This window comes from Carassius carassius, chromosome 29 (genome assembly GCF_963082965.1).
Source record: "Carassius carassius chromosome 29, fCarCar2.1, whole genome shotgun sequence".
Lineage (NCBI taxonomy): Eukaryota > Metazoa > Chordata > Actinopteri > Cypriniformes > Cyprinidae > Carassius > Carassius carassius.
Window position 1 is genome coordinate 655,006 of NC_081783.1, and position 27,854 is coordinate 682,859.

At 40.8% G+C, this 27,854-nt stretch overlaps 1 protein-coding gene across 2 annotated transcripts in view; it reads right to left on the minus strand.

Moving 5' to 3' along the window:
- Window positions 1-6,306: 6,306 nt before the first annotated feature.
- The window catches only part of LOC132109355 (protocadherin Fat 4-like), a 97,901-nt gene continuing 76,353 nt past the window's right edge, over window positions 6,307-27,854 (minus strand). Inside the window, exons 7-17 of one of the 2 annotated variants that reach the window (XM_059515374.1) lie at window positions 24,668-24,848; window positions 22,583-22,833; window positions 18,144-22,499; window positions 16,784-16,888; window positions 16,223-16,530; window positions 14,206-14,291; window positions 13,295-13,474; window positions 12,910-13,034; window positions 11,287-11,504; window positions 10,598-10,859; window positions 6,307-8,843 (exon numbers count right to left, since the gene is read on the minus strand). In XM_059515374.1, the coding sequence (XP_059371357.1) occupies window positions 6,952-8,843; window positions 10,598-10,859; window positions 11,287-11,504; window positions 12,910-13,034; window positions 13,295-13,474; window positions 14,206-14,291; window positions 16,223-16,530; window positions 16,784-16,888; window positions 18,144-22,499; window positions 22,583-22,833; window positions 24,668-24,848 (7,964 nt within the window). In that variant the 3' untranslated portion in view covers window positions 6,307-6,951. The remainder of the gene's footprint in view (window positions 8,844-10,597; window positions 10,860-11,286; window positions 11,505-12,909; window positions 13,035-13,294; window positions 13,475-14,205; window positions 14,292-16,222; window positions 16,531-16,783; window positions 16,889-18,143; window positions 22,500-22,582; window positions 22,834-24,667; window positions 24,849-27,854) is intronic. The other variant, XM_059515375.1, reaches the window with a different exon arrangement.

Sequence of the window (27,854 nt, forward strand, 5' to 3'; positions counted from 1 at the left end):
TCCTGAAATACAGGAAATCTCCTGAAGAATGAGACAGCAGCTCAGTTTACCAACCCCTTTACTTCCATTCTGTGACTCATTTCCAAGTGAAAAATGGAGCGCTTCATATAATAATCCTCCCTAATATAATGGCATTATTGTGCAGTATTTAAGACCAGGAGTGTGTTTAAAAGTGAAAAAGTTATTGGGTAGGTAATAGTCTACTTCTGTTTCTTGCTGAATCCGTGTTGATAGTTTTTCTGGTTTCAACCTTAAATATTGATACATAAAAAAGACTGCATTATATAAAAATATACAAAGACAGATCCACAAGAGAGAAAACAAAAAGAATACAATCCGAAAACACCCCCCCCCCCCATTTTTTTTATTTATTTAATACATAAATGGGTTTAATAAGCAGATTTACATTTAAGATTTACATTTTTTTATGCAAGTAGTATAGCTGGCATCTTTCACATTGATGCATCAAATCAATAGCTCATAGATTAAAACATTATTGTTCATGTTTTGTCTAGTTTTATCATTTCTGCTACATTTTGCATTGCAGTAAGTGCATCTTGATTGAAGAACGTTCAGATATTTGTTCTGGAGAACAGCTCAGAAGCACTTTTTGTAGTGTAAAGACACATATACCGCGGTAAAACGATCTCGTTGTTTGAGGGAAACGGTCATCTGTGAAAGACGCTGCCAGCCGAGTGTTCCCTGCTCTGGATGGAAATGTATTATTAAGTCATATTTGGGATTTGAATGGCTGTGTGACATCAACAGTGACCAAAGAAAACACTGGGCGTTGAGAAAAGAATTACAGCGTATTATTATAACCTTCCTTTCTGGAACTGCTGGTTATAAATTGGACTTACATGAATTAAGGCGTGAAATGACAACAAAGCTGAACCCACAGGACAGAAGAAAGCAGACGGGCTGTTTTCCTTCGCCGCCTTTTAACGGGGCTGAAATCTGAGTTTTGTTTTTGAAGTGTGTGGGAGAAGAGATCTCGGAGGGACGGGGTTGAACTAAAGGTGTTAAAGGTGACGAGGAGGGTGAGACGTCTGGAGGAGAGTTGAATTCTGGGACGGGTTGAGCAACATCTGACCACATACACTCTTAAAATTGTCCACAAGACGTTCTTTAGAGCAGAAAAATGTTCCTTTGATTATTAAAATGTTTCTTTTAAAGAAATAGTTGACCTTAAAATGAGAATGTCCTCACTCTGAGTTCATCCCAGATTAGGATGAGTTTGTTTCTTCATCAGATTTGGAGAAATGTGTCACAAAAATGATCTGAAACATCTGAGCACAGTAGCTTCAGATTGATCTAAACCCGTCTGTATGTCTGAGTGACGTCAGAATCTCACAGAGACACACTTCATTTGAGCTCAAACTCACACACGCTTCATCAAAGAACAACAGCAGATGTGGACGTGGAAACAAGAAGGGAAATATTTATCCCCCGTTTTAATTAAACTGCAATTTCACTATAAAATGAAGCATTGCAATCATAATTTAAACAAACATGAAGCTAATGTTCTGATCCTTGAAAACGAAAAAAACGAAAACGACACAGAAATAGCCAAAATATGGAAGCAATTGATGCTAATGAAACTTTTTATTTCTGCCTCCATCATTAGGTGTGTTTGAGACGTGGATGTGTTTGTTCTGCTGGAGTCTGTGATCAAACGCTCTCTTGTGTCTCTCGAGGCTGATTTCTGGGGCACGCGGAGGTCTATACGAACACAATTAACACAGTTTACAAGAGTTCACTCCTTTAACCCATTAAAGCCAAGATTCTCTCGCTTCTGAAGGGCTTGTTAACTTCACACAGCTGTCAAGAGAGACTGATCGAGACGTGTTTTACACATGTGTATAGCTGTCACACCCGAAAAAAATCGATTTACCTTGAGATTAAAAAAAATTGCAATTCAATTTTTTTTCTCATAATTCTACATTTTACAATTCTCAATTTTGTTTTGGTTTTTGCCGTGAAATAAAAGGTATCTGCATCTTTTATCTCACATCTGAGAAACAAAGAAAGGTCAGAATTGTCAGATGTTGGAAACAAGTTTCCTTAGTAATGAGCTTTATTGAGCGATAACACAGAAAAGCACTTTTTTTTAAAAAAAATTGAAACATTTGTTTGAATCCAACCGTAGGTGAGTCGCTCCCAATTTATTTCATTAAAAAGAACACAATATTAGTTTAGAATAGCTAATAAGATTCATAAGCTAGGGCTTTCGGTCTAATAGAACGCATTAGTTATTATGTGCCACATAAAGTAACTCTGAATATCTCATATGTGTTGGATTCTTCTAAATGTTTATATGCAAACATTTTTTTGACGCCACTTCGACTCCAGAACCGAGCGCGTGAACCGAGCCGAACCGAACCGAACCGAACCGGCTCCGAGCTCGACTCCGGAGTGTGTGAACTGCTTTATGGCAGTGGGAGGAGATGCTGCTATTGAGGGACAATTAGCATGAAGAGCAAAGCTTTGAGTCCGTCGCTGACAGATGAATGCACGAGAGCAGGAGAAAAGAGACGAGAGCATGGGAAAAAGCCCACGGCTAAACAGCCGCTCACCGGCACAGACGCACAAACAGCCAATGAATGTTATTGTGGAAATTAATGTCGTCTAAAGACGCTGCCAAGAGCCCAGTGTTCCCGCATTCTCCCGTTTCTCAGCCTGGAATGTGGACCGTGCAGGATTTTTTGTCTTTGCTTAAATTCGCAGGAAAATGTGTCAAAGACTGGAGAGAGTGAGATGAAGCTGAAGGATTCTTCTGCTTGTTTCAGCGCCATGAGCTCATGTTTGGAGACCTGCACACAAAACAGCATTACAGTTAACTTATCATGCATTATTAGCACAACAATTTTAGCGGAAACGTTTTCATTTATCATCATAATTCATTTGTCAGTAAGATGTAATAGTTAATAAAGAGGTACATAAACACCTGCTGCTGCTAACATTTATTTCGAGGTGCAAGCTTGTCATTTTAATCGAGTATATGCGCAGCTCACATGTTTAGAATGGAAAAAGTGATATTTTATTTTTAAACATCGTACTTCATTCAGTTCATTGTCATAAAACTAGCGAGCTGAGCCAATATTACTGACAGTAGACATTACTGAAGATGCGAAAAGAGGAGCAAACGAACCGATTCAATTGAGTGAGTCATTTACGCTGGAACTGATCCGATTAGTTCAAACTCGTGACTTCAGTCGTGACACAAAACCAGTCATGGGCCATTTTTATTTATTTTTAATGAGATTTAAATCATCTCTCCAGTGATGTGTGGTTTGTTCGGAGGACGATATTTGTCTGAGATACAACTATTTGAAAATCTGGAATCTGAGGGAGCAAAAAAAATCTAAATATTGAGAAAATCATCTTTAAAGTTGTTCAGATGAAGTTCTTTGCAATGCATATTACTAATCAAAAATTAAGTTTTGATATATTTACGGTAGAAAAAATATCCTATCCTAAATATCCTAATGATTTTTGACATTGAAGAAAAATGTATAATTAACTGATGTAAAATGATGGAGAACAGCCTGAAACAACACCGAATCACACACATGATCTCATTACACATCTGTGCTGGTTAATAAACCACAGATTCACCTCGAAAGAGAATCAAAGCAGCCAAGAATCGCTCTGATTACGTGCCACATGTCTGACAGATGGCACTCAGCATCATCAGAAGTGTCCTCACACTTACAGACAGAGCGAGAGGACAGGAGCTGGACGGGATAGTCGGGAGATTGTGGGAATCAGACTCTTCACAACATTCCAGAGAGAATCCAGGGTGTGTACAAACTGTGTCAGATAACTTTCTCAAACCGTCCTGAAAGAAAAACATCAACTGAATTTACATTTTGGCATATTAAACTTCATCGGTCTGCTTCTGACGGGACGTTTTAACAGGGTTCTCCCAGTTACTGAGCAAGTGTGATCATCCCATAGGTGTAATGGTTTTTATACTGTACAAACTGTATATTCTCTGGCCTTACACCAACCCTACACCTAACCCTAACCCTCACAGGAAACTTTGTGCATTTTTACTTTCTCAAAAAAACTCATTCTGTATGATTTATAAGTGTTTTGAAAAATGGGGACATGGGTTATGTCCTCATAAGTCACCCTCTCCTTGTAATACCTGTGTCATACTCATGTCATTATACAGAGTTACACACACACACACACACACACACACACACACACACACACACACACACTTCCTTCATCCGTTTCTCTAAATTTTTATCCTTTTATTGAATGTCATGAGAACACTATCGTGGATTTCTTCTTTTGCTATTTAAGACTTAGACTTCTGCTGCTGAGAAAATGTGAGAAAGCTCCATTGTCTGTGATCCGGTTTGATTCATTAAGTGGCTTTAAATGATGCATTCTTCAGATTATTGTTCCAGAAGTTACCTTACATTTGCATGAATATAAATGTCATAAAATTGTTAAAACTTCAAAACCACAGGAAAAAATCCATTCGCAGCAACAGTTTTAAAGCAGTCCAAAACCGTCTATGCAGCATCAGAGGCATGCTGGTTAATGGAATGTGTGATTGTTTATTCACAGTCGCTTCCTGTAAGTTTGTGCAAAATCAGCTGTGTGTTGCTTTAGTAAACAACAGCAGAGAGCACAATCCCTCAGGAGCTCCGCCGCTCATGGAGGGTTCAGCAATGCAGATCTTTTGCTCATTCTGGCTGATTCATCAATGGCTGATTTCCCCAATTCTTCAAAATATGTCTCTTTTAATTACACACATCCTAATTATAAGAGTGTTAAAGCTACAGTCGCCATAACATTTGTCACACAGACTTTCAAACCTCCCCTTTTGAACCTTCTTAAAGCATCATTTCTTTTTTGTTACACTGACAGATTCATAAAACAATTTACACATGACACATGTGACTGTCACCTTTTATTTAATATTACTAAAGTAATTCTTTTTAAAGTCACACTGGGTTTTTCTGTTCTGCATCGGTGCTCGTTTCATTCAATTCATTTCGGAGTAATTTATGGTTAAATGCACTGAAACTTTCTAAAAAAATATCATTTTGATATCCAGCTTTCATTCAGTCTAGTCTCATCACATCAAAGGTTTTTTAAATAAATATTTTTTTTTATTCTGTTATTGGCTTTTACACGTATAAATCAGACATTTATGTTATAGTTTTATCAAAATAGTGGAAAATACTGATGTTACATAAGTAACAAATGTAAAAAATAAGAAGTTCAATCTTACTTCCGCTGAAAGTAAGAACCTCATTTCCAGCATATGAAAAATATCCATAAAAATGCTGATGAACCCTTAAGTTAATAAACAGTAAAAAAGTAGAAACAGTACATTTAAAAAAAAAAAACATTGAAAACAACAACAACAAAGAACATGTAACAACAGAGAACATCAACTTCCAAGAGCTTCCATATTAATACAAAATGTACACAAGTTCATAGTCTCGTAGCAGGTGGGCATTGCGTAAAACAGGTCAAGCGTGTTTGTACGAAACCTACAATACACCGATACAAACAACCGTTCAAAGTCATAGTGTCCGTGTTCCTAAATGTAAATCCTCAAATATCCAGAAGGCAGAGGCCTGATTAATCTCATATCTGGAGGTTTTGTTGTTTTAGACGGCAGCCAGTTATTCAGGATGAGAAACATCCATTCTTGGCGGACGGTTCCAAAGCTTTTCTTTCTATTTTGGCTGGAGTGTGCAGAACCGGGGCCAAATATGGCCCTGCTCTTCACACCGAGCTCATGGATGTGATTCCTAGAGGTCGAGGCACTAACACACAGGAAAATCAGCCAAATGGAAAGAGCTTAGACTCTAGGGGTGCAGCGCTGGAGGGTCACAACGACCCTTCATTATGACCAACTTTATTTTAGCACTCTGATCTCAGTCAGAACAGACAGATGGACCAGAACTGATTCACTTCATATGTGTGCCGCACCTCTCCCAGCTTCCTCTTCACTGTGTGTTTGTAGTAAGGGGTTGTATGACTATTCGTTTACTAGTGAGTGTTTTGCTGTTTATCTTAACTTAAGTGACTCATATTGCGGCATCCGGCATCAGCAGTCTTTGCTGTTTATGTTCAATGCAACACTTTAACAAAATCAGTCATTACACAGCACCAGTGGGGTTCACTTACAATGTGCCCTGGGTTTACTAAATTACAAATAAAATCGGCCAGTACTGTATGAAGATAATGTCATGCACATACACAGGGATGCACCTTTGCATAATCCATGACTAGTCTACCCAATACATCAGCTTATTGTAAAACCAAACAACTAGTCTGTGCAACCCCTAGTGTTTCTGTAGTGCACCCTGTGAAGGGTGTTTGGTGCTCGTCTTTTCAATCAGTGCTCTGCCTTGCTGCATTTAAGTTCGTCTTAATTGATCAGTATTTCATGTGTTTCACCATGGCTCCTGACTCCAGTCTCAGAAGGCGAAGAGATGAGGGGCCTCATTTATAAAATGTTGCACAGAAACCATCCTTAATTTGACCTTGTGATCATCTCACAAAAATGCATATGTGTGATTCATAGAATGAACGTACGCACAGAAAACACGTGTGCACCTGTCGATGTGAAATCTATGAATCGTAAATGATCTTGAACTTGCGCACAACTGAACGTTTTCAGCTCTCTGCCTTGTAAACGACACCTAATTAATGACATTAACATATAAACAATCACCAGTAATCATTCAAATCCTTAAATTTAGAACAGCGAGCTGCAAGAACAGCTTACATTTCCAAAAACCTGCAGTACTTCGACAAGAAAAAGTGCGTACGTCTGCTCAGACCCTAACGTGATGCTAAGGCGGTTTTTACAAATATATGAATTTGCATGGAATTAAGCGTACGCACACTTTAAGATCAAATCTGTGTGTATGCACGCTTTATAAATGAGGCCTCAGGACTCAGTGCTTCTCATACGTACTGCTCGGCTTCGCCCTCATTCAGAATTGTGATGGAGCCATCACCGCTCTTCATTTCAATGTCTTTAGCAGCAGAGTTCTCTGGTAGCAGTGCTAAGTCTTTAAAAACATCCACGTAGTGGGTGAACCCCGGACCCCAGTTCAGTAGGTTGTCCCAGTTGAAATTATTGGACCCTTGGCCAAGTTTATGGGGTAATGTGTGGTGCTGATACTCTGATAGAGTGTTGTGGCCGCTTGCCGGCCCCCCCTCCGCACGTCGGCTGGAGTATCGCCTTTGTCGCATCCTCCCTCCATGATCCTCGTCATCGGCGTCCGATTCGTTGACCTGCGAGAGCTTGGGCATGCGAGAACTATAAGAAACTGGTTTCTCACGATCGTACTCCATCTCCGAGCAGGTGAAGGAGTCATGGGAGTCGCTTTCAGAGGAGGATTCCGGAGCCGGGATGCCATCCGCAGGGTTCCGGACACGTGAGAGCGGTCGACGGCAGTCTTCCTCAGATGACGAGCGCCCGTGATCGGCGCTGCAGATGCTGGGATTCCTGGGTCGAGGTGTGTTGAGGCGTTCCACCTCCTCTATGGACAACCCCACAGGTGGGCCGCTCTCTAACGGAATCTGCTCGATTGGCTGTTTGAGACGACTCCCAGGCCGAGAGCCGTGGCCCGCCATGGTTTGAGGGCTCTTGCTGCGCCTACCCAACCGTGTGGCATAGTTGAACATACCAGGCTGGCACACTTCGCCCTGGAGATCGAGAGGGCTTCCCTCACGGCGTGCCAAGTTGAGTTCACGGGTGGGAGTGTTGCGGTAGAAGGAGGGTGGCTTGTTGAAGGGTGCTGGGCTGTGACGGGACAGGGGATTGGGCGTGGGGCAAGCTGAATGGCTGAGAGGGGTGGAGCGGAGCCCCTGGGTGTAGGTCGGCTGATAAGTGTAGCTTGTGGCACCTAGAGGAAGAGGGGACTGGCGAGCAAATCCCAATGGACTGTGGCGCTGAATGGAAAACTTGGGAGTATGGCTACGGAAGTGTTTGTAGTGCTGGATGATGTCGGCATCCGACGGAGCAATGCTGCTGGCGTTGTCAATGTCGTAGTGTTCCATATCGGCCTCTGGTCCTACACACGGAGCACAGGGGGCGCTAGGAATGGTTTCATTGTTGTGCGGAATGTCAGTTTCATCGTAGATCAGGTAAGGGTTCTCTCGCTCTATGATGTCAGGTTTGGGGTTTCCCTCTGGCTGTTTCCGGACTGTCATGTCATCTCCGTAAGGCGGAATGTTGTCTGGATCATCGAACGCCACATTCTCACTGCCTTTCTTTTTCTTTTTCTTCTTCTTTTCCTTTGTTTTCTTTTCATCCTTTGGCACTTTGGTTTTCTTGCGGCCCTTGCAGTGGTTGCACAGGATGAGACTCAAAACCACCAACGCCAAGACAGTCGCGCAGCTGCCTACTATTGCAGGAACTGCCCAGATGGGCAGAACCATCTCCTCGGAGGTGGGGCTTGGACTACAGGTGAACCCTCCATTGGCTCCCAGCTTACACTCGTTACCTTGTGGACACCGGACTCCCAGACAGGCCACCAGGCTCTCGCAGACTCTGCCCGTGTAGAACTCCTCACACGCACAGGTGAAGCCTCCACGAGCGCCGGGCACACAACTGCCACCGTGCTGGCAGGGGTTTGAGGTGCAGTCGCCCGGTGGGACACATTGGTAGGTGTACCACTGGTTTACGCACATCAGCCCGTCCCAGCATGGGCTACTCTCACATAGATTAGGGCCACGACAGCCGATATTCACAGAAGGATCAGTCTTTGAGATGGAGACAGTCCTGTGTTCACCACTGAAGGGGAGCATCTCTCCGTTATATTTCACATAGGCATAACACCCATCAAAACCTAGAAGCACAGAGAAAGGAACATTAACTTAAATCATCTCAGAAATTGTTTGAGTACTGTTTTAAATGCACCCACTCCTAAGCAAAAGATAAAAGGTGTTCAGAACACTGTGTACTAACTACATGCAACGTAAAATGTGATAAAAGGTATCCTTTCTATGTTAATCAGTTTGTTCTAACTAGCCGCGACATGTGAAATTTCTATTTTAGAAACGTTTTTTTTTTTTATTTCCGTGAAGTCACGGCTTGAACAACAACATATGACAGTGATAATCCCGGGTACTGATTATGTGCTTTTTTTTTTTTTAGTTAAACATGTCTTAAGTGAGTTTAAATGTCATATTGCATGGCATTTATAGACCTGTGAGGACAGATTTTTGGACAAAAGCTGCAAACCGCATCAAAATGTACACTGCAAGTCAATTGTTTGGCTATGTGAGAGACAAGAGCTTCCCCAACATGACAGAAATCTGAAAGACGTAAAGAAATGGGCATTGCTTAGTTTAACACTACACAGGCAGACATTTTGTTTGGGTTTCTGACTGCTATAGCATCAGCCAATGTAAAACAAAATTCTTCCCCTGGGTTACACATCAACAAATCGTTGCTTTTACATCAAGAGGAAGAGAAACAGACTCTTCTCTTCAACACAAGTATCCTGCAAGCCAAAAATGCAACCTTTTAAGACCACACCATCTGGGAAGAATCTTGATGTCACTGATTCAGACCTGCACTATCATGTTGCCTAACAACAAACCATCAACAATGTAAATCGATGTTTATTGAATTTATGCCCCATTCAAACACAGAACATTTGGTTCTGTTTATTAGAGGGAAAAAGCAGACTGGCCAAATTCAATTTCTCATCCGCTCTCTTCCAGCCCTTGAATCCAGAAATTACGTGACCTTACGAGCACAAAATAAGTTTACCTTAAAATACTTTGGATAATTTCATTTGATATTTAGATTTTTGTCAGTAAAGGATTGGTTACAACCCAACAGCTCAATCTGACAATATATGAACATCAGCTGGTGATCTTTTTGCTTAGACGTTTCTCAGTAAGGTTTCATTTAAATGTCGACTTTGCTTTATTTTTCAGAAGAAACGTCTGAGATGGACAACAGTTAGTAAATACATAGTTAGTTAAACATCTGAGAATGATCCGTAAGAAAATATTTAAACCAAAAAAAGATAAAATTCCCTTTACCTTACTGAACACATTTTGCATAAAGCATAAAGATTAGAGAGTCTTATCGCAGGCTAAACGGCGTGTCTTTTCTCTTTGTGAGAGCTCTAGTCTGAAGTGTCTACAAGTGTGTGTTTTTAATGGACAATACTTCAGCTCTGTGGATTGCTGCACTGTGCAGGTCCTGCAGAGGAAAGTTCAGACATTATTTCCTGTTGGCAGTCTGCTGTCTAACCTAGTTAGCACAAAAACGCGCACACTTTCTCTGAACTTTCTCCTGTCACTTTAACTCGTAGAGGAAAAACATTCCCAAGTTTTGATTCGGCCAGAAAATATGAATGAGTAAGCCAACTATGACGCATCCAATGACTGCGAGTCGGGCATTTCTCATTGCTTAGTTCAAAATTAACATGCAATGTCAGTGTCATTTCTGGTGATTAAAATATTTACATATTTTATTCAAAGAGGCGTATAGTACAAATGTCACTGGGATGTTAGCAATGCAGTTTTGCTTTATAATGATACTTCTAGCCATCATTATAAGAGGTTTTACAGAATGGAAACTGACCTGGGATGGGTTTCTGTTGTGTTGGTCGGGCTGGGACGCCCCCGAGAGACAGTGTGTGGACATCGATCCCTCCAAAGTCCTGTGTATTGTGCAGAATGACTTTCGAGCTGGACTCGTCGATCCGCAGAATGGTGGATGATCCGTTTCTCTGAAGCAGGAGTGTGTGCCATTGACCATCGGACAAAACAACATCTCCCACAATCCTCTCCACCTTACCGGCAACACCAGCGTCAGACACGTACTGCAGCAGACCGTTCTTCAGCTGAAACAGAGAGAGATAAGATCAATGCATGTTATTTATTAACAGGGTTTAATCTATCGTACGACGGGTTGCCTCATATCAGAGACAAAGTGCATGTCTCTGATATGAGTGTATGTGCTAATTTGACTGATTCATTAACGAAATGGAATTTTTTTTATTGTTTTGAAAAAGAAGGGGGCGACAGAAAAGAACTGTAGTGGAGAAGGAAAATGATTTACAGAGATAAAAAATCTGGAAATGGAAAATCCGTCTTGAACGAAGAACAAATCAAGAGTTGTGCGACGCTGTGAATGTGGTTGTGTCTTTGTGTTTGTGTGGTTTTGAGTAGTAGCTCTCTATGGCCTCACTAGTGGTCAGCAGCTGCAGTGGATGGAGAACGAGGAGGAGTGAGTTCAGCCGGCTGGCTGTGAGCCCAGAGCACACTTACCCTGATGGTGGTGTAGTTGGAGCTCTCCTGAGCGTGCAGCAGCGTTCCCGAGCCACTGCGAGTGCGGAACTTCAGCTCTAGGCTGCTGTATTCTGGGACGGGTCGTCCAGGGTCCTGCAGCGCTCGTGCCAACAACACATCTCTCTTGCGTGTCTGACTCAAACCGTAGTCCAAACGACCCGAACCGTCCAGAGATAGAGCCGTATCTGCAGTGATGTCTGAGAGAAGCACACAAGGACTCTAGTTTAAACTATATCAGGGATCTTTTTGCACATTGTGATGTGATGAAGTGACAATTCATTACTCTTACATGAAATATCTGACATTTAACGCACTGTTACGTTGACTAGTATTCTGGACCAATGTGATTTCAGCAGCACATATAGAAACCAAACAACATGCTTTTGACAGGTTGATTCTCATCTCATGCCTTTTTTGTTTCTCTGCCAATTGGAAAAACACACATCATTTACAATTACATTTAAATTTAGTCATTTATTCAAAGCGACTTAGAAATGAGGACGATGGAAGCAATCACAAGTGCTATGCTATGACAAGTCACAGTTAGCTTAAAGTACACGTAGCAAGGCATTATTAAGTGCATATTCACACTGTTTATGTTTTGGTGGAGTCATGCTTTTCAAAGTATTACTGACACTACAGGTGAATAAGGTAAAATTGTGATTTGAAGGTAAAATCACAGAGAAAAAATAAATAAATCAATATATATATATATATTACAAGTTTTCTGAAATGCTATTTTTAAATATGCAAATGGATGCATTATCCAAATTAAATATGCACTCATTTTTGTAAATTTCCAGAACAGAAATGTGGATATAGCCAGGTTCAAAATGTGTTTCTGTTGAAATATTAGAGTTAAAAGGTTTTTACTGAGGAGATTTTCGATTTCTCTTTTTATAACAGCATAAATCAGAAAATACTGTCAACAGACGGACAAAAATACACTCTCAAGTTTTTTTTGAGAAATAAAATCTTGTATAAATCAGTGTGAATGAAATACAAACAAACCCCTCAGTAAAGACATTAAGAATATAGAAAGGAATAAAACTCTAAGATTTGATATATGTATGAGCTGCAGAAGTGGAGATAAAAACTCTTTTTACCATGTTTTTCGGAGTAAAATGTTGTATAAATCAGTGTAAATGATATATGGAAGAAAAAAACCTCAGTAAAAACCTTCGGAACATAGATAGGAAAAAAAATGTAAATGTATGAAATGACAGATTATTACAAGTGCAGAATAATAAACACTTAAATGTTGCATGAAAAAGCATGAAAGAAATGTTTTTAATAAAATATTAGATTTAACCCTCTGAGGGTATTTTGGGGGCCTGGAGAAGTTTTGTCATTTTTTCAGTTACTTATAAACATATAAATGGCTAAAGTCTAATCTCACTGTAATCAGCACAAACTGGGCTATAATAATAATATGTGAGCAGCATGTATGTACATGATTGTGTTTTTGAGAAAAAAAAAGTTATGAATGGTTAGTGAAAAACTAAAAACGTTAAATCACTTGAATAAGGCAATAAAACACACACAGAACATTGGTTCCCGGGACTTTTGAGAACTCAATCATTCCAGATTGCAAAAACTCACATTTCTCACAGGTGTGTCCAGTGAAACCCTCAGTACACTGGCACTGCTGCCACGACCACATGTCCAGACACGTCCCACCGTGTCTGCAGGGCTCGGCGACACACACACCCTCTAACCTGGGACATCTGTGGACGGAAGATGCACAAAAACCTTCAGCGGGGAACATCACAGCAACACAAGAGTCCATGACTCCAACAGTTATTTCAGTCTTATTTCAGTCACCTGAAATAAAACCAACACTATTCAAGCTGCTCCAGAAAATTCACACAGCCATCAAAAATAAGACTCGGATCAGCTGGAGCTCTCATTTTGCCCTCCCTGAGAGACGTCCAGAGAGCCGAATGAGCTGTCGTTTGTGTTTGTGTGTTTGTGTTTGGTGACAGACCTGTCCAGGATGCCGTGTGAAGCCAGAGCTTGAGACGGTTCCAGCGGACGTCCATTGACAGCAAACTCCATGATGCACCCCACAAAGTCATGTGTGGCCACCTGACCTCGACGATGCAGGAGGGCTTCAATCGACCGAACGCCCCCAACAGACAGACGGTTCGGCTGGACATCCAGAATCCTGAGAGACGAGACAACGCTTTTAGACATATCAGTGCCACACTCGGCTTCCAGGAGAGAAATGTACTTTCTTCAGTAACAATAAATCTTTCAAGACAGACTTACCATTAAGTGATAAGTACAAGAAAAAATACCTGTCAATGGGATCTGAAAAATCATATTGTTTTCCCTTTGAATTAAGATTATTTTTCTGACCCCGTTAGCAGATATTTCTTAAATTTTGTTACATTTTGTTAATTTTTTTTCTTTTAAATGCTTTAGATTTCCAGTTAAAGAATTACCCTTTATTTTGGAGTGAGATCTGCCAAAAATCTACCAATAATTTACCATTTTAATAAAATAATCATATTATCAATGAGGAATTACGTATATACATATTTCATAATATTTTATTTATGATATTTTAATCATTTAATCTTTTTAAAGGACAATATTTCAAATATATATATATATATCTTTTTTAAATCAAAGTTTTTAATATTGTGAACAATCTCAGACTCACAAAGCGAGATCTACCAATAATAGATTTTAATAAAAAAATGTAATAATGAAAAACAAATTTTAAATATTTGTACTTTAAATAGTCAAAGTTTGCATCTCATACTCTGTGGTGAAAATGAATGGTGATAATCCAAAACCCAGGCCACTTGGCAAGTGCTCACTGTTGCTCTTTATATTGGGACATACAGTAATAAAGAGATGCTGTAACGACTGTAAATATGTTTTTCTCACCAGTCAGTATGAACGGCCACATTGCTGACAGCACAGTATCCCGGTTCCTGTTCCTCTCCACACAGGTCAACAGTGAGAGACGCAGCCTTTAACACAGCAGACAGACAAACACTTCAGCATGATGCTTGTGTGCAGCTGGTTGAGACTAACCGTCTCAAATGAAACTCTGTCTTTATTTTACCGTATTTTACTTTTGCATCTCGGAATAACAATCTCAGAAGTCCATATGCATTTTTAAATCAAAATGAAAACATCTTGGAATGTATTTGTGCTTTAAAAAACATAAATAAAATGACCTGTATGAATTTGTCAAGTTTGAGTATTTTGTTGAGCCTACAGAATACTACACGGAAAAAAAACGACACCCAGATGCTGGTGAATAAATTACCGCAAGACATTCTACAGTGATCTGTGCTGTCCTCACAGTGCTTTATGAGTCCCGTGCAGACATTTGGGAGAAAAACATCTCAGAGGAGGAGGTACAAAGAGTACAGAGGCACTGAGAAGCAGAACTGACATCAGACAACAGCACGACCTCAACTTACAAATAATACAGACACTTGCGTATAGAGGAATTTCTGCCTATAAATAGAAAATCCTACACTAACAATGGAAACAAGACGTGTTTGTCTGCTGGATCTGTGCTAAGTGCTGATACAGACGACTTCCTGCGTGGCTCGAGCGTCTGGCCATAGCATTAATGCCTCCCTGCACTTCAAAAAGACTAAACCAGACCACAGCGTGCTCCTTTTTCCAGGAGTCACATACCGTTTCAAAGCATTTCTAGTGGAGGAAACATTTGCTTTCAGAAACGAGACTCTAAAGCAGTTTTATGCAGCAGAACTTAATTAAATTGTCTTGAAACTTAGGCAGCAGATTTCAACACAGGTAACAAATTTAGGCTCTAAAAGCATTGTGGGAACATTGTTTTCAGATGTTTCTAAAATGTTGAAATGCCCAGTTTTCTTGATTGATGGTTTCATGATTGTGATTAGAATGTTATTTTGAGGTAAAAAAAAACATTTCCTAAAACATGTAGGTTACAGGTTGAGCATCATTTCATATGTTGTCATAACTCAAAAAGATTGATGTTAACCGTTGCATGAATGTTTTAGTGTGCATCCAGTGCACGACTAAACTGCATTGTTCTGAAAATCTGAAACTGGACCCAGTTGGGATCAAAGAGCATTTTCAGAGTCTGTATTAAATAGATTTGGCTTTGAGCTGCTTTTTTTGGACGGTGTTTGGAAACACATGCTGCATGTGGGTGTGTGAGCTGATTTCTAATTTTCTATTTATAATCCATCAACCATCTAAGTTGCAACGCAGAAACAAGTGAAGAGCAAAAACGTGGCCGTAGACCAGTTCTCGATAAACTCCAACTCTCCTGTAAACAAAAAAACCATGAGCTTGAGACAGCGTGCCAAAATCCAACGCATCTGGCTGTGGGGTAAACTTGGACATCTTAACTAAACAAAAGTACCCTTGACTGTCAGAGTTCAGCTCTCTCCACAGGGGAAAACAAGGGGCCATGTATGACTTTAACATCTGCTCAAGCTCACGTCTAGAAAGAAAAGGAAGAAAAAAGAAAACGGCCCTACAGAACCACCAAAGTGACCCACATCCGCTTCTCCAAACACACAGATCGGGTTCTCTTTATTGCACCGCAGGAGCTGGGTTCTCATGACACACGGCTCTACTCTCAGGCCTTCAGTGAGGCCTACAACAGACTTTCAGAATATTTTTCAGGGAACATTAGTTGGATCACACAAAGCTGAGGTGTTGCAGTAATGCCGTGCTGAAGTGTTTTTACAAGCCATTTACAGAGAGATTTAATGCAACAACTCCAGGAGAGTTAAGAGTTTAGACTGATATCTCGGTAAAAAAATGCATAAATAACACACAACCAACAGACACTTAAATTTGAACAAAACCTATGAGAACAGAGTAAAACATCTTCTTAACCAATCTAAAGGTTCCTTTCAGACAGATTAGTAGATGGTTCAAAAGGACTCACCATTCCTGCCCTCCTGGCGATGACCGTGTGGAACTGGCCGTCTGAAACCCTGATGGTCGTCATGAGCTTGTAAGTGCCGCTCCCCAAGTTAAACGAGAACCTCATACTGCCCTCTAAGATCTCGAGGGCCAGGAACTCCGCCTTGTCGCCGGTCTGGTTGTCATGATTGTACAAGAGCAGGGCGTTTTCCTTCAATGTGGCAAACTTGATGTAGATGTAGTTGTTATTAGGGTCGAGGCTGGGGAACTCCATGAAAGACAGCTCCTCAAATCCGTAGCTGTTCAGTTCACAGTGCTTTCCAAACACACCTGCAGAGCGAGAGTAATTTATTGCTTGTCGGTGGCCTAAGAATTTCATGCAGTGAATAATTCATGACATCCATGGTACAACACGCAAAAAATACGGTTGAACATTTACCACATTGTGTGTCAACGGACAAATTCACATTTTCTGTAATCTACAACACATTTGTTTCTGCATTACAGTCTCACACACAGTCCAGAATTAATAGCAGCAGTTGGAGGACCTTAAACTGGTCCCGGGGCTGAAATGATGACTTACCAAAAGGACAGTGACAGTAATAGCCTTCCACCCGGTTCTGGCAGGAACCCCCATTAAAACAGGGGTTACACTCACAGTAATTGATGATGGTCTCACAGGCTTTCCCTGAATTCATGAAACAACACCAATGAAAACAATGAGGTGAGCACGACAGACGAAAAGGACTGTTCTCACATGGGGCTCCCAGAATCCTATGTGTTTTTTCTCTCTCTCACATCTCTGGTGCACTTTATCTTTCTAATACAAACACCTCGAAGTCTTACACCTTGTAAACGGTCCCACGTGTCTAAGAAAGAGAAGGTGAAAGTCTGTCATGAAGGTGCATCAGCTGCACTGGTTCTGGGAGACCCATTAAAGAGGTGCTGATATAAAACACACATATACGCTGAAGACTATGACAAACACAGAATGACTGGACATACAAATGACCAAGCATAAACTTAAGTCGAGTTCTTTACTTTTCTGCTCCCTGTATATAGCTCTCTAAGACAAATGGCATGAAGAACGAAAACTCAATCACTGCTAGCAAAACAGGAAGTGTGGGGTTCAGCTGGAGTGCATGCACCCTACTGTAAGTCAATAGGTGTAATTCTCTAGCAGTCCCATTTATCTGGGGCCTCCGATGTGAACACACTGCAGTCATTTGTTATGATCAGAATTCAAAAAGAACTGTGATGACTCAGAGCCTGAAATAAAACGTCTATTACGGCTCCATTTTGAAAACAATGTCCAAAAGCTACAGCCAACACCTGCCCAAACAGAGCAGATTCAAGCTAAGGCTGTCACACATGCTTATTCGAAGGAAAACATTACAGACAGATCTATACTCGCATACACCAGCTGATTTTACAGTCACTGTAATTATGTCATCATTACAGATGTTAAAAACTCTGAAATGGCTTGAGCTAGCTAGCTTTACAAATTATCCCTGCATTTAAAACCCCCAAACTCTAATACAATTTGTTTCTGTGACTCAAACTGTCTTAAAGTGGACCCAACAAAGCCAGATGGTCCTTAAACTCAGAGACCTCTTTAGAGTGTACAAGCAGTTTAACCGCACTGCACAGGTGAAATCTGAAGGTGGTTTATGGCCGTGTCCTTATTAGGGTGAAAATCTTATCATCTACTTTCATTACAGTAAACATGACAAGTTGATCTGCATCACAGCTGATACCTCCCAGTCTGTGACCCTAACAGCAAACTGCTTTTGGCAACGGCCACTGTATGCTTGGGTTACAACACCCCTCCAATTACTTAGAAGCAAATATTTTTCTTGGCCTAAAATGATAACAAACGTGTGCGCAAGCTGCATTTATGCGCATTGCCTAACATTTGTTGTTGTGTTACTGGTGAAAAGTACCTGCAAATCCAGATTTGCACAGGCAGTTAAAGCCCCCTGGGTAATTCTGGCATAGTGCCCCATTCTGGCAGGGGTTCGAAAGGCACTCATTGATGTCCCTCTCACAAGCCATCCCAGTGAAACCTTCTGGACAGGAGCAAGAGAATCCACCCACCAAGTTGTGGCAAGTACCTCCATTGTGGCAAGGTGTTGGCTGGCACTCATCTATGTCAGTTTCGCAGAGGGTACCGGCATAACCTGGTCTGCAGTTACACACGTACGGCTGTAGGGGGCGATTTGAGACGAGGATGACCGGTACACTCTCCTCCGTCTTCATGTCTGGACCAACACCCAGCCGCCTCTTGCAGCTCCCCCCATTTTGACATGGATTGTGGGAGCAGGGATCATAGTCCACAGAGTCAATCTTAACTCCATTTTGTCTGTGCAGAATCTCTTTGATGCTCTGGAAGAAAGTGGCGACTCCACTCGGATTGACGTACTGCCCGTGACCCCGCTTGACAGCTGCCATCAGGAAAGTGTTGTTGTTTAGTTCAAATACCCCATAGATCTGGACTCCAGTGCCCAAGCCAGCTAGCTGTGAATTGGCGATGCGCAGGAAACTGAGGTAGTGATTAGTAAGGAAGTCGCTGGTGCTTTGGGAGACGACTCGTATCAGGATGCTGTTGTCCACTGTGGCATTATTGAATCCAATAAAGAAAACACGGACATGGCTGTTGACAGCGTCGTGGACACCATCGCTGCTACGCACCGATAAATCAAATGTGCCATCTGTGGAGCGACTGTTTGAGCAGAGGTCACAGGTTCCTGTGGGAATGCTGAAGAGGACAGCCGCTGGTGGAGTCAGAGAACAGTGGAACGTGTCTTGTATATCTGGATCCTGTGGCTTTACCACCCCCAGTGATCCTCCAGGGAACATATTTCCAAAATAATGCACATAGATTTCTGCGGAGCGAGACTCTGAGGGATTATCATTCTGATCATTGACATTGATGTGGACAGTTCCTGTCGAGGACATCTGAGGAATACCAGAGTCTTTGATTATAACAGGGAGGTAGAAATCACTTATCTTCTCTCGGTCTATCTCTCTGCTGGTGGTCAGCTCTCCAGTTGGACTGAGTGTGAAGTAGCTGGATGCTGCTCCAGTGCTAACGAGGCTATAGGAGAATGGTCCTTGATTTGGTGCAAGATCTGGATCACTTGAACTGAGCGTCATCACAGATGTTCCTGCTCTCTGGTTCTCCATCACTTCCCCACTTTTAGTCTCCAAAGTTGGTCCATTATCATTAATATCCTCCAGGGTCACAATTAAAATGGCACTGCCGGTGGCAGCTGGAGAACCAGAGTCCACTGCTAGGACAGTGAGGTTGTACACAGGGACAGTTTCCCGGTCCAGTTCTGAAGCCACAGACACCTGTCCTGTCTGAGGGTTGATGGTGAAGGTACCTTTTTCATAGTTGGCAGTGATGTCATAGGTGAATCTGCTCCAGCTAGGGACAGAATCTGAATCCTCAGCACTGACAAATGTAACCAGGCTTCCAGGAGATAGTCCCTCATTCACCTGAACATCATAGAGCTCCTGGGTGAATACAGGGGGATCGTTGGCATCCAGAATTGTGATGTTCACAAGCACCTCATCAATATCTGCCCCTCTTATGCATCCTGAATTCTTAGCTAAGACTTTAAGAGAAATCTTTTCTTCTTTTTCACGGTCAAGCGATCCTGAGACATAGATCTGGCCTGTCTTTTTATTAATGTTAAAACCCCTTTTTCTGCTTCTTCCAAAAATCAAGTAATACACAATGCCATCTTCTCCCAAGTCTCTGTCGCTCGCAAACACCTCTCCAATGACTGTGCCTTTAGGTGCTGCCTCTGAAACCTCAAAATAGTACTGCTTTGACACAAAACGAGGGACATATTCATTAGCACCTTTTAGCTGAATATTAACATATGCAAAGCTGCAACGTTCTTCATCTGGAACATTAAAGGCTTTGACGGTCACGTGATACACCTGTTTAGCTTCATAGTCTAGGAAACCTTGTGTGGTGATGATTCCTGTGTTGGGATCAATTATGAACAAGTCACTGTCTGATGACTGAATGATGTATGCCATCAGGGCATTTGGCCCTGAGTCTTTATCAGTTGCATTCATTTTTACCACAGTGGTGCCACTGGGGACATTTTCCTGCACGACAGGGAAGTACTCAACGGGGTCGAACAGAGGAGGGTTATCATTTACATCAGTCACTAGGACATTAACCGTAACATAGCTTGTCTTGGCAATCCACCCTCCATCTGTTGCAGAAACTCTGAGTTCATGCTTGTGCTTTGTCTCATAATCCAGCAGCTTTGCTATGGATAAAACGCCTGTTTGACTGTGAATTGAAAACAAGCCTTCGTCATTACCTGAGGAGATGTTGTACACAACCAGGCCATTCATTTGTTTGTCCTTGTCCTTATCTCGTGCTGAAAGTGTGCGGATGGCTGTGCCGACAGTCAGACCTTCAGACACAGTGACTGTTACTTGGTTCTGTGAAAACTCTGGAGTATGATGGTTCTCTTCTGTAACAGCTATTTTGACTGTGGTCTTAGCAGACAGAGGCGGGTTCCCTCTGTCACTTGCTGTTATTTCAAGCAGGTAAACTTTATTTGTGTCTGCTGTGAGTGAGGACGCTACTGTTAGCAATCCAGTTTGTTTATCCAAGCGGAACTTGCTGGAACTGTTGCCTCCAGATACCGCATACTCTATTTCAGAGTTCAGGCCAAAGTCCTTGTGATCATGGGCTGTGACTTTGAGGAGTCTGGTGCCAACTTTTACGCTTTTAGTGACAGGGGTAAAGTAAAAGGAAGATTCAAATTTGGGTGGGTTATCATTGCTGTCAACTACATTTATGATAACTGTAGTTTCGCTCATGAGCGGCTTGATGCCTCGGTCTGAAGCTGTGACAATGAAACTATGACGGTTTACATTGATGTTACTGTGGCCACTGGAGTTTTGATACCTGAGCTGCTGTTTAACAAAGATCTCACCAGAGCTGGTATTTATTCGGAAGTACTCTGTTTGAGATCGGATAAAGTAAAATATTTTACCATTGAAACCCTCATCAGGATCTGTGGCAGAGACTTGAGTCACAATGGATCCGACCTCTGTCAGCTCAGGATAGTCCAGGTAATATGACGGCTTGCTAAATCTCGGAGTGTTATCATTCACATCTGTCACAAATATTGTGACGTCTGTGCCAACAGTCCATCCTGAATCATGTGCTGAGACTTTGGCAATATAGTGGTTTGTGTCCTCTCTGTTTAGAGGCCTACTGATGGTGATGTCTCCTGTGCTGGGGTGGATAATGAAGGGAAGACTTGCATCGCTGATGGAGTATCGGCTTATAGCGTTAGCACCTGCGTCTACATCGGTGGTGGTTACTTGAGTAACAGTGAAGCCCACTGGTGCATTTTCAGGTACAGTGGCACTGAAGATTTTGGAGAATCTGGGAGCATTATCATTGACATCCAGCACACTGATCAAGACTTTCACTGCGGTGCTTTTAGGAGCACTGCCTCTATCCGTCGCCTTTACTCTCAAAGCATACTGTGAGACCTTCTCTCGATCCAGTGGTTGTGTTGTGCGGATTTCACCAGTTGCCCTGTTGATGCTGAAGCTGTTTTCTTTGTTGCCTTCAATGATGGCATATTCCAGTTGCCCGTTTGATCCACTGTCCTGGTCAAATGCCGATACTATCAGCACACTTTGAGGTGGGAGGTTTTCTAAAATCTCAGCATGGAACGGATCTTGTTCAAAAGTAGGATGGTTGTCATTAACGTCCAGAACTGTGATCTCTAATTTCTCATAGGCTGAATAAGGGGGAAAGCCTTGGTCTCTGGCCTCTATCCACAAGACGTACTTCTCAATATTCTCATAGTCCAGAGGCTTTTTGATAGACAGCTCTCCTGAAAGTTGATCTATGTGGAATACATTGTCCAGGTTTCCGTTTGCAATGTAGAATGACAAAGGACCTGCCCTGGGTGAAGATCCAGTCACCTTAGTCACAACAGTGTTTGTGGGTTGGTTCTCTGGGAAGGTGAAGGCTTTCTCCTTGATTCTAATATGGGGGAAGTCTCCTCCAGTAACAAAGCGAACCGTAACAGTTGTGCTATCTGTTTTGGGGTTGGTGCCTCCATCTTTTACATGGACCGTGAAGGTGACCTCTGAACTCCCTGTGAGTTTTTCATTTGCAGTTATGGCACCTCTGATGGGGTCTATCCTAAACTTTTCTGAATTGCGTCCAATGAGTGAATAGTGAAGTTGAGCATTTGAACCAGTGTCTTCATCCGTTACTGTGACCGCAAAGACCAGTGAGCCTACAAAAAACAGAAGTGATTAGACACTAATCAGACAGACCAAAACCCAATGAAACCATGAACCCCTGCATTAGAGGACACACCTGTGGAAGTAGAAGCAGGTATGTGTGTAACATATGGATGATGGTGAAACCGTGGAGGGTTATCATTGATGTCGGCTACAACCACAGACACTGTGGCAGAGCTGGATAGAGGTGTGGGCTGTCCACCATCTGATGCCACCACCAGCAGCTGGTAACTCGCCCGTGCCTCTCGATCCAGCAAGGAGCTGGTGATGATCAGGCCTGTGGCTGGGTTGATGGAGAATTGACCGTCCCCACCACTGAGACTGTAACTGTAAATCACAAACACAACAGGTTCAATTCATGCATGGAGACCAAATAATGCTCTGTCAACTACCCACACATATTTGTGACCTTGGACCAGTCTTAAGTAGCAGAGGTATATTTGTAGCAACAGTATGTGTCAAAATTATAAAAAAAATTAATGCCTAAAATAATTAGAATATTAAGATCACGTTCCATTAAATAATTTTATAATTTTTTTTACCATAAAAATATCAAAACTAAATTTTTGATAAGCAAATATGCATTACTAAGGAATTAATTTAGACAACTTTAAAAGGCAATTTTTGCAGAATGTTGAGGTTTGTGAACCCTTTTTGCACCCAGATTTTCAAATATTTGTATCTTGGCCACATATTGTCTTATCATGACAAACCATACATCAATGGAAAGCTTATTTAGATGATGTATAAATCTCAACTTCAAAAAAATCATCCTTATGACTGGTTTTGTGGCCCAGGGTCACATTTATCTCAACTGACTAGCATTGTCATTACACATATTAACAGTACTTGCTTTGCCTGGAATCAAACCATGACCTTGGCATTAAACTACAGGAAAGCTACGTTTCCATCTGTAGAATGTCGGCATCTGCCCCAAGAAAAATTCCTCTTAAGCAAGAATTCAGAATTTTATTCGCCAAGTATCTTATCATATGGGCGGCAGGAAGATTAATTCTTTATTCATCTTTCCAGTTCTTTTATAATTCCCGCAGCATGTTTTCTCAGCTGTGCATCAGTAAACGAGCCTTGATCAAAAACACCTGATCTGAGCCATTCCCATGCTGCTTTGAGTTTCAGCGAGGTTCTTTTTCGGGGCCTGTGACAAACTTGTTCTGACAGTAACATGCACACATGGCAACTTCAGAGAGTGAGACAGGAATTCCACAAGTTACAGAACAAAGTGTGAAAAACAACCCTGGTGAAAAGACAACAACATCATCCACAGTCACGCATCGTCCGCCTTACACCAGTTCGGTGAGAATTATGATGTCGCACTGATGCATAAAGTTGGTTCTGGGATTTAAGAACCGAAGCCCCTCACTGTCCAGCTGCCCCCCACTGGGCTCTGATCTGTCTGTCATACTTCATTACCATCCTCATTAGGATGTTTTTAGGAAAGTGGAACATGTTGCCCCCACATGAGCTCTTGCAGGAGTACTTTAGAGATACATGACTTAAGGTCTTTGCACACGGAGTCCGAAATTTTTGCATGTAAAAAAATAAATGTGACCTCACATTGTGTCAATTACGTTTACACACTGCCTCCAAAACTTTCGTCCGTCATAAAAATTTTTTATTCGGGTTTGATTTTGTCAATTTTTTTTTACATCCATAGCAAGCATTTTCAGAGGTGCTTTGACAATTCAGAGCCACCGAAGAAGCGGAAGCCAGAATTGTATGCTGGTTTCAATTTCAGTTTCAATTTGAAATATGTGGCTCTATTATTGCTACCAAAGCATCAAAACCCTGCAGTAAACTTTGAATCACTCGGGATAATCCTGCAGCGCCTCTCTATGCAGTCTCAGCAGTAGATGGACCTAATATTTCGATTAATTTTTTTTGCAATAGATTAATTCATATGTATCGGATCCCATGTGCAACGTTTCTGTCCATGACAAATTTTTTGATGCAGAACACAAAATTTTGGAAAAATGTGCAAAGACCTAAACAGGTAGTGTGTGTGGTGCTAAATGTTTGAGGACAAAAAAAAACACCATGGACAAACATATAACAATGATTTTTTTGTAAAAATGCATATTTTACATATTAAATGCATAAAATGTTATATAGTACGTGTTGGTTTCAGTCTATAGTGTCGTACCTGATCACTCCATTGAATCCTACATCAGCATCTGAGCTGTTGAGCAACAGGACGTCTGTTCCGGTGGCTGCATCTTCAGGAATAGTTGTGTGGAAAGACATTGAGCTAAATGATGGAATATTATCATTCACATCACCAACCAGCACCATCACAGTACCAGAGCTGCTTAGAGATGGCGTTCCTACAAACACAGGAGAAAAACAAGTTCATCTATATATGTGTGTGAAGCAGAAATGAGTCTGTGTTGCACATGTCTACAACTTAATCCCAGGGTCCAAAATTAACACTCGCCAAGTGCCAACTGTGAGAAATTGGCTTGTAAATAATACATTACACACTAGTTGGCTGCTAACTTTGTTAGAAGTTGCAACATATCATAACGAGTAAGAATGATAATCTCACACTCACTGATGTAAACAAATGAGGGATTTAAAGGCACACAAATATCTCCTAATGAAAATTTTCATAACACTTTACTTAAGGGGTCATATGATGCTATTTCAATTTTTACTTCCTCTTAGGAGTGTTACAAGCTCTTGGTGCATAAAGAAGATCTGTAAAGTTGCAAAGACTAAAGTCTCAAACCCATAGAGATATTCTTTATAAAATAAAGAGTCAACCACGTCCCCCTGAAATGGCTCGTTCTAACACGCCCCCACATGTCTATGTCATGATGTGGGAAGATTTACATAATGCCACCCAAATGTTGAAGCAAAGAAAGAAGGGGTAACTTTTATTCTTTCTGTTACCACCGCCGTTATGTGTTTTGCTGTGAAAGTGAAACTAATTTGTTTGTCCTTACAAAACAAGACACAACTAGAAATCAGTGGTTAAGTTGTATTTATAACACTGTTCCAGAACAGTTCAACACAAATATTCAGATGTGTGCTGCATAGCCTACAATACTGTTGTCTGTTTCTATAAAGTGGGGCAGTTCCAACTTTGCAAGGACAGTCTGGCGCTTCTGAATCACAGTCTGTAAGTATGTTTTCATATTTAAGTAATTTGCCACTGAAGATTAAAACACGAGATTTGAGCAGTGTAGAGAAGCACTTTTTCTTTGTTGGTTCTCTGATTATAAATGCAGACATGGATTTATGTTTACGCGGCGCGATACGCACCCCTCACTTTTCAGAACGATGAGCTTTGTAATTAGCATTTAATTATGCCTTGTAATGCACCTTATGATGCATTGTACAATCTTATTAATACTTGTAACCACAGTTAATACTTTTTAACACTTATCAATCATTGTTACACTATGCATTTTAAATTTGGTAATAATTATTTACGATAAGATATAATATATTACAACGCACATTATGAATAATTATATGGCATTATACACCCTAATAACTCTTTATAATTCATTATACATAAAGGCATTAAGTAAAGTGTTACCAGTATTTCTGTCAAAACTCTTTACTTTAGAGAAATATTTACCATTAGAATTATTTAAACTCATACTCATGAGGAATATGCCTCATATTAAGCCATATATATATATATATATTAGTAACAAATTCATGATTTTTGTTTTAGATGCAGTTTAATTCAGTCTTATCTGAAATAAAGAGGAAAGTGACACAATGAACTGGCTTATTGTGGGTTAGTTAACTAAGACTAAATTAATAAAAAAAACTTTTGTTACTTTAAATGAAATTAAAAAAAAATAATTATTGTTTTATTTCAACTAGTAGCCAAGGCAAAATTGTTTCGACATATTTTAAAAATAAATAAATAAATAAAACTGACAAAAATTAAAGTTTAACTAAAATCAAAACTGAATTTTCAACCATAAAATTCAAAACGGAACATAAAAAAAAAAAAAAAAAAAAAAAAAAAACAGAAAAGCGTGCATAAGAGAAAATTTTAAATAAACGCAAACCTAAAAAAGTCTTTAAAGATCTGAATAAACGAACTGTATTTTATAACTGAAAATGATGAGTGTTAAGAATCACTGGGCTTCAGCAGGTCTGATGAGTTAAGTCTGGACCTCTTAACTCATTAAATACAGATGGTTTGATATTCTAGCAGCGCAGATTAACTTCTCAATCCGAAACATCTCTCATGAAATCCGGATCTGGAGTCAGTGCCATCTGTCCGGCGCTAATCTCTGACTCACCGTGTCTCACACACTCAGGAATCTTTAAATATACTGGGATCGTTGCAGGGGTACAGATGCAATCCTGCTGTTTAAAACAGTGAGGCACACGGAAGAAAGAATGCCACTTTCAGCAGAAATCAAGCCGCAGCGAGGAGAAGCAGCCCGATGGGTCTGAGGAGATCGTGCTAATGAATAGCAGATGACAAGAAGCACCAAACATCTGCCCCTCTCTCGCAGCGAATGAACGTGATTAAAATGAATTTGCTCCATGCATAACTTCAGCCTCTGATAACATCGTGCGTTTCTACAGCGCGGCAGAAAATCCTGCTCGTAAAAACAACAGGCAGAGAGAAGAAAAATGGCTGCAGATTTCCCCCTCGCCTGCAAGCAATCTGAGGCGTTTTTCAGAGCGTGTTGTTCCTCTAGCAGATTAGTGTAACTAATAACACATGCTAATAAGCTGCTAGCACACGCTTTAATCGCCTCATCCTCACTGAAAAGACAATGAGATTAGCATGGTGTCAGATTAGCATTTATCTGATGAGCAAGGATACATGTGTGTGTGTGTGTGTCTCATACAGAGCTGAAACAACGTGACCCGTGTCTCCAGAGAGAACGTCTGCTGTCTCACACAGTCTAAGACCAAAACAATCCTGTGTTATGTTGCCCACAAATTTATATGATCTAAATGGAGACATTTCATTGTCTTCTATTGTTTTATAGACAGCTAGTTATAAATACTGACTATAACCAAACCATATGAGAAAACATTCTGCATTTTGACCATTTGTATTTTTTTTTTTTTGAGTCAGGTTAGTTTTTCCAGCTGTAAACGCAAACCTTTGCACATTGATTTAAAAAAAAACATTTTAACTAGTGTTTCTGCCTTTGTTTAAATATATCTGAAATCTATATGAAATCACACTGAATCATTTATTGTTTAATGCATCAGCTTCCATGAACTCAGCATTCAGAAACTTCGGCTGCTTTAATGAATGATGATGCACAACTACATTACAGCTATGTTACAAAAATGAAGAACATTTACAGTAATAATTTAGACACGTAGTCTAGAAACAC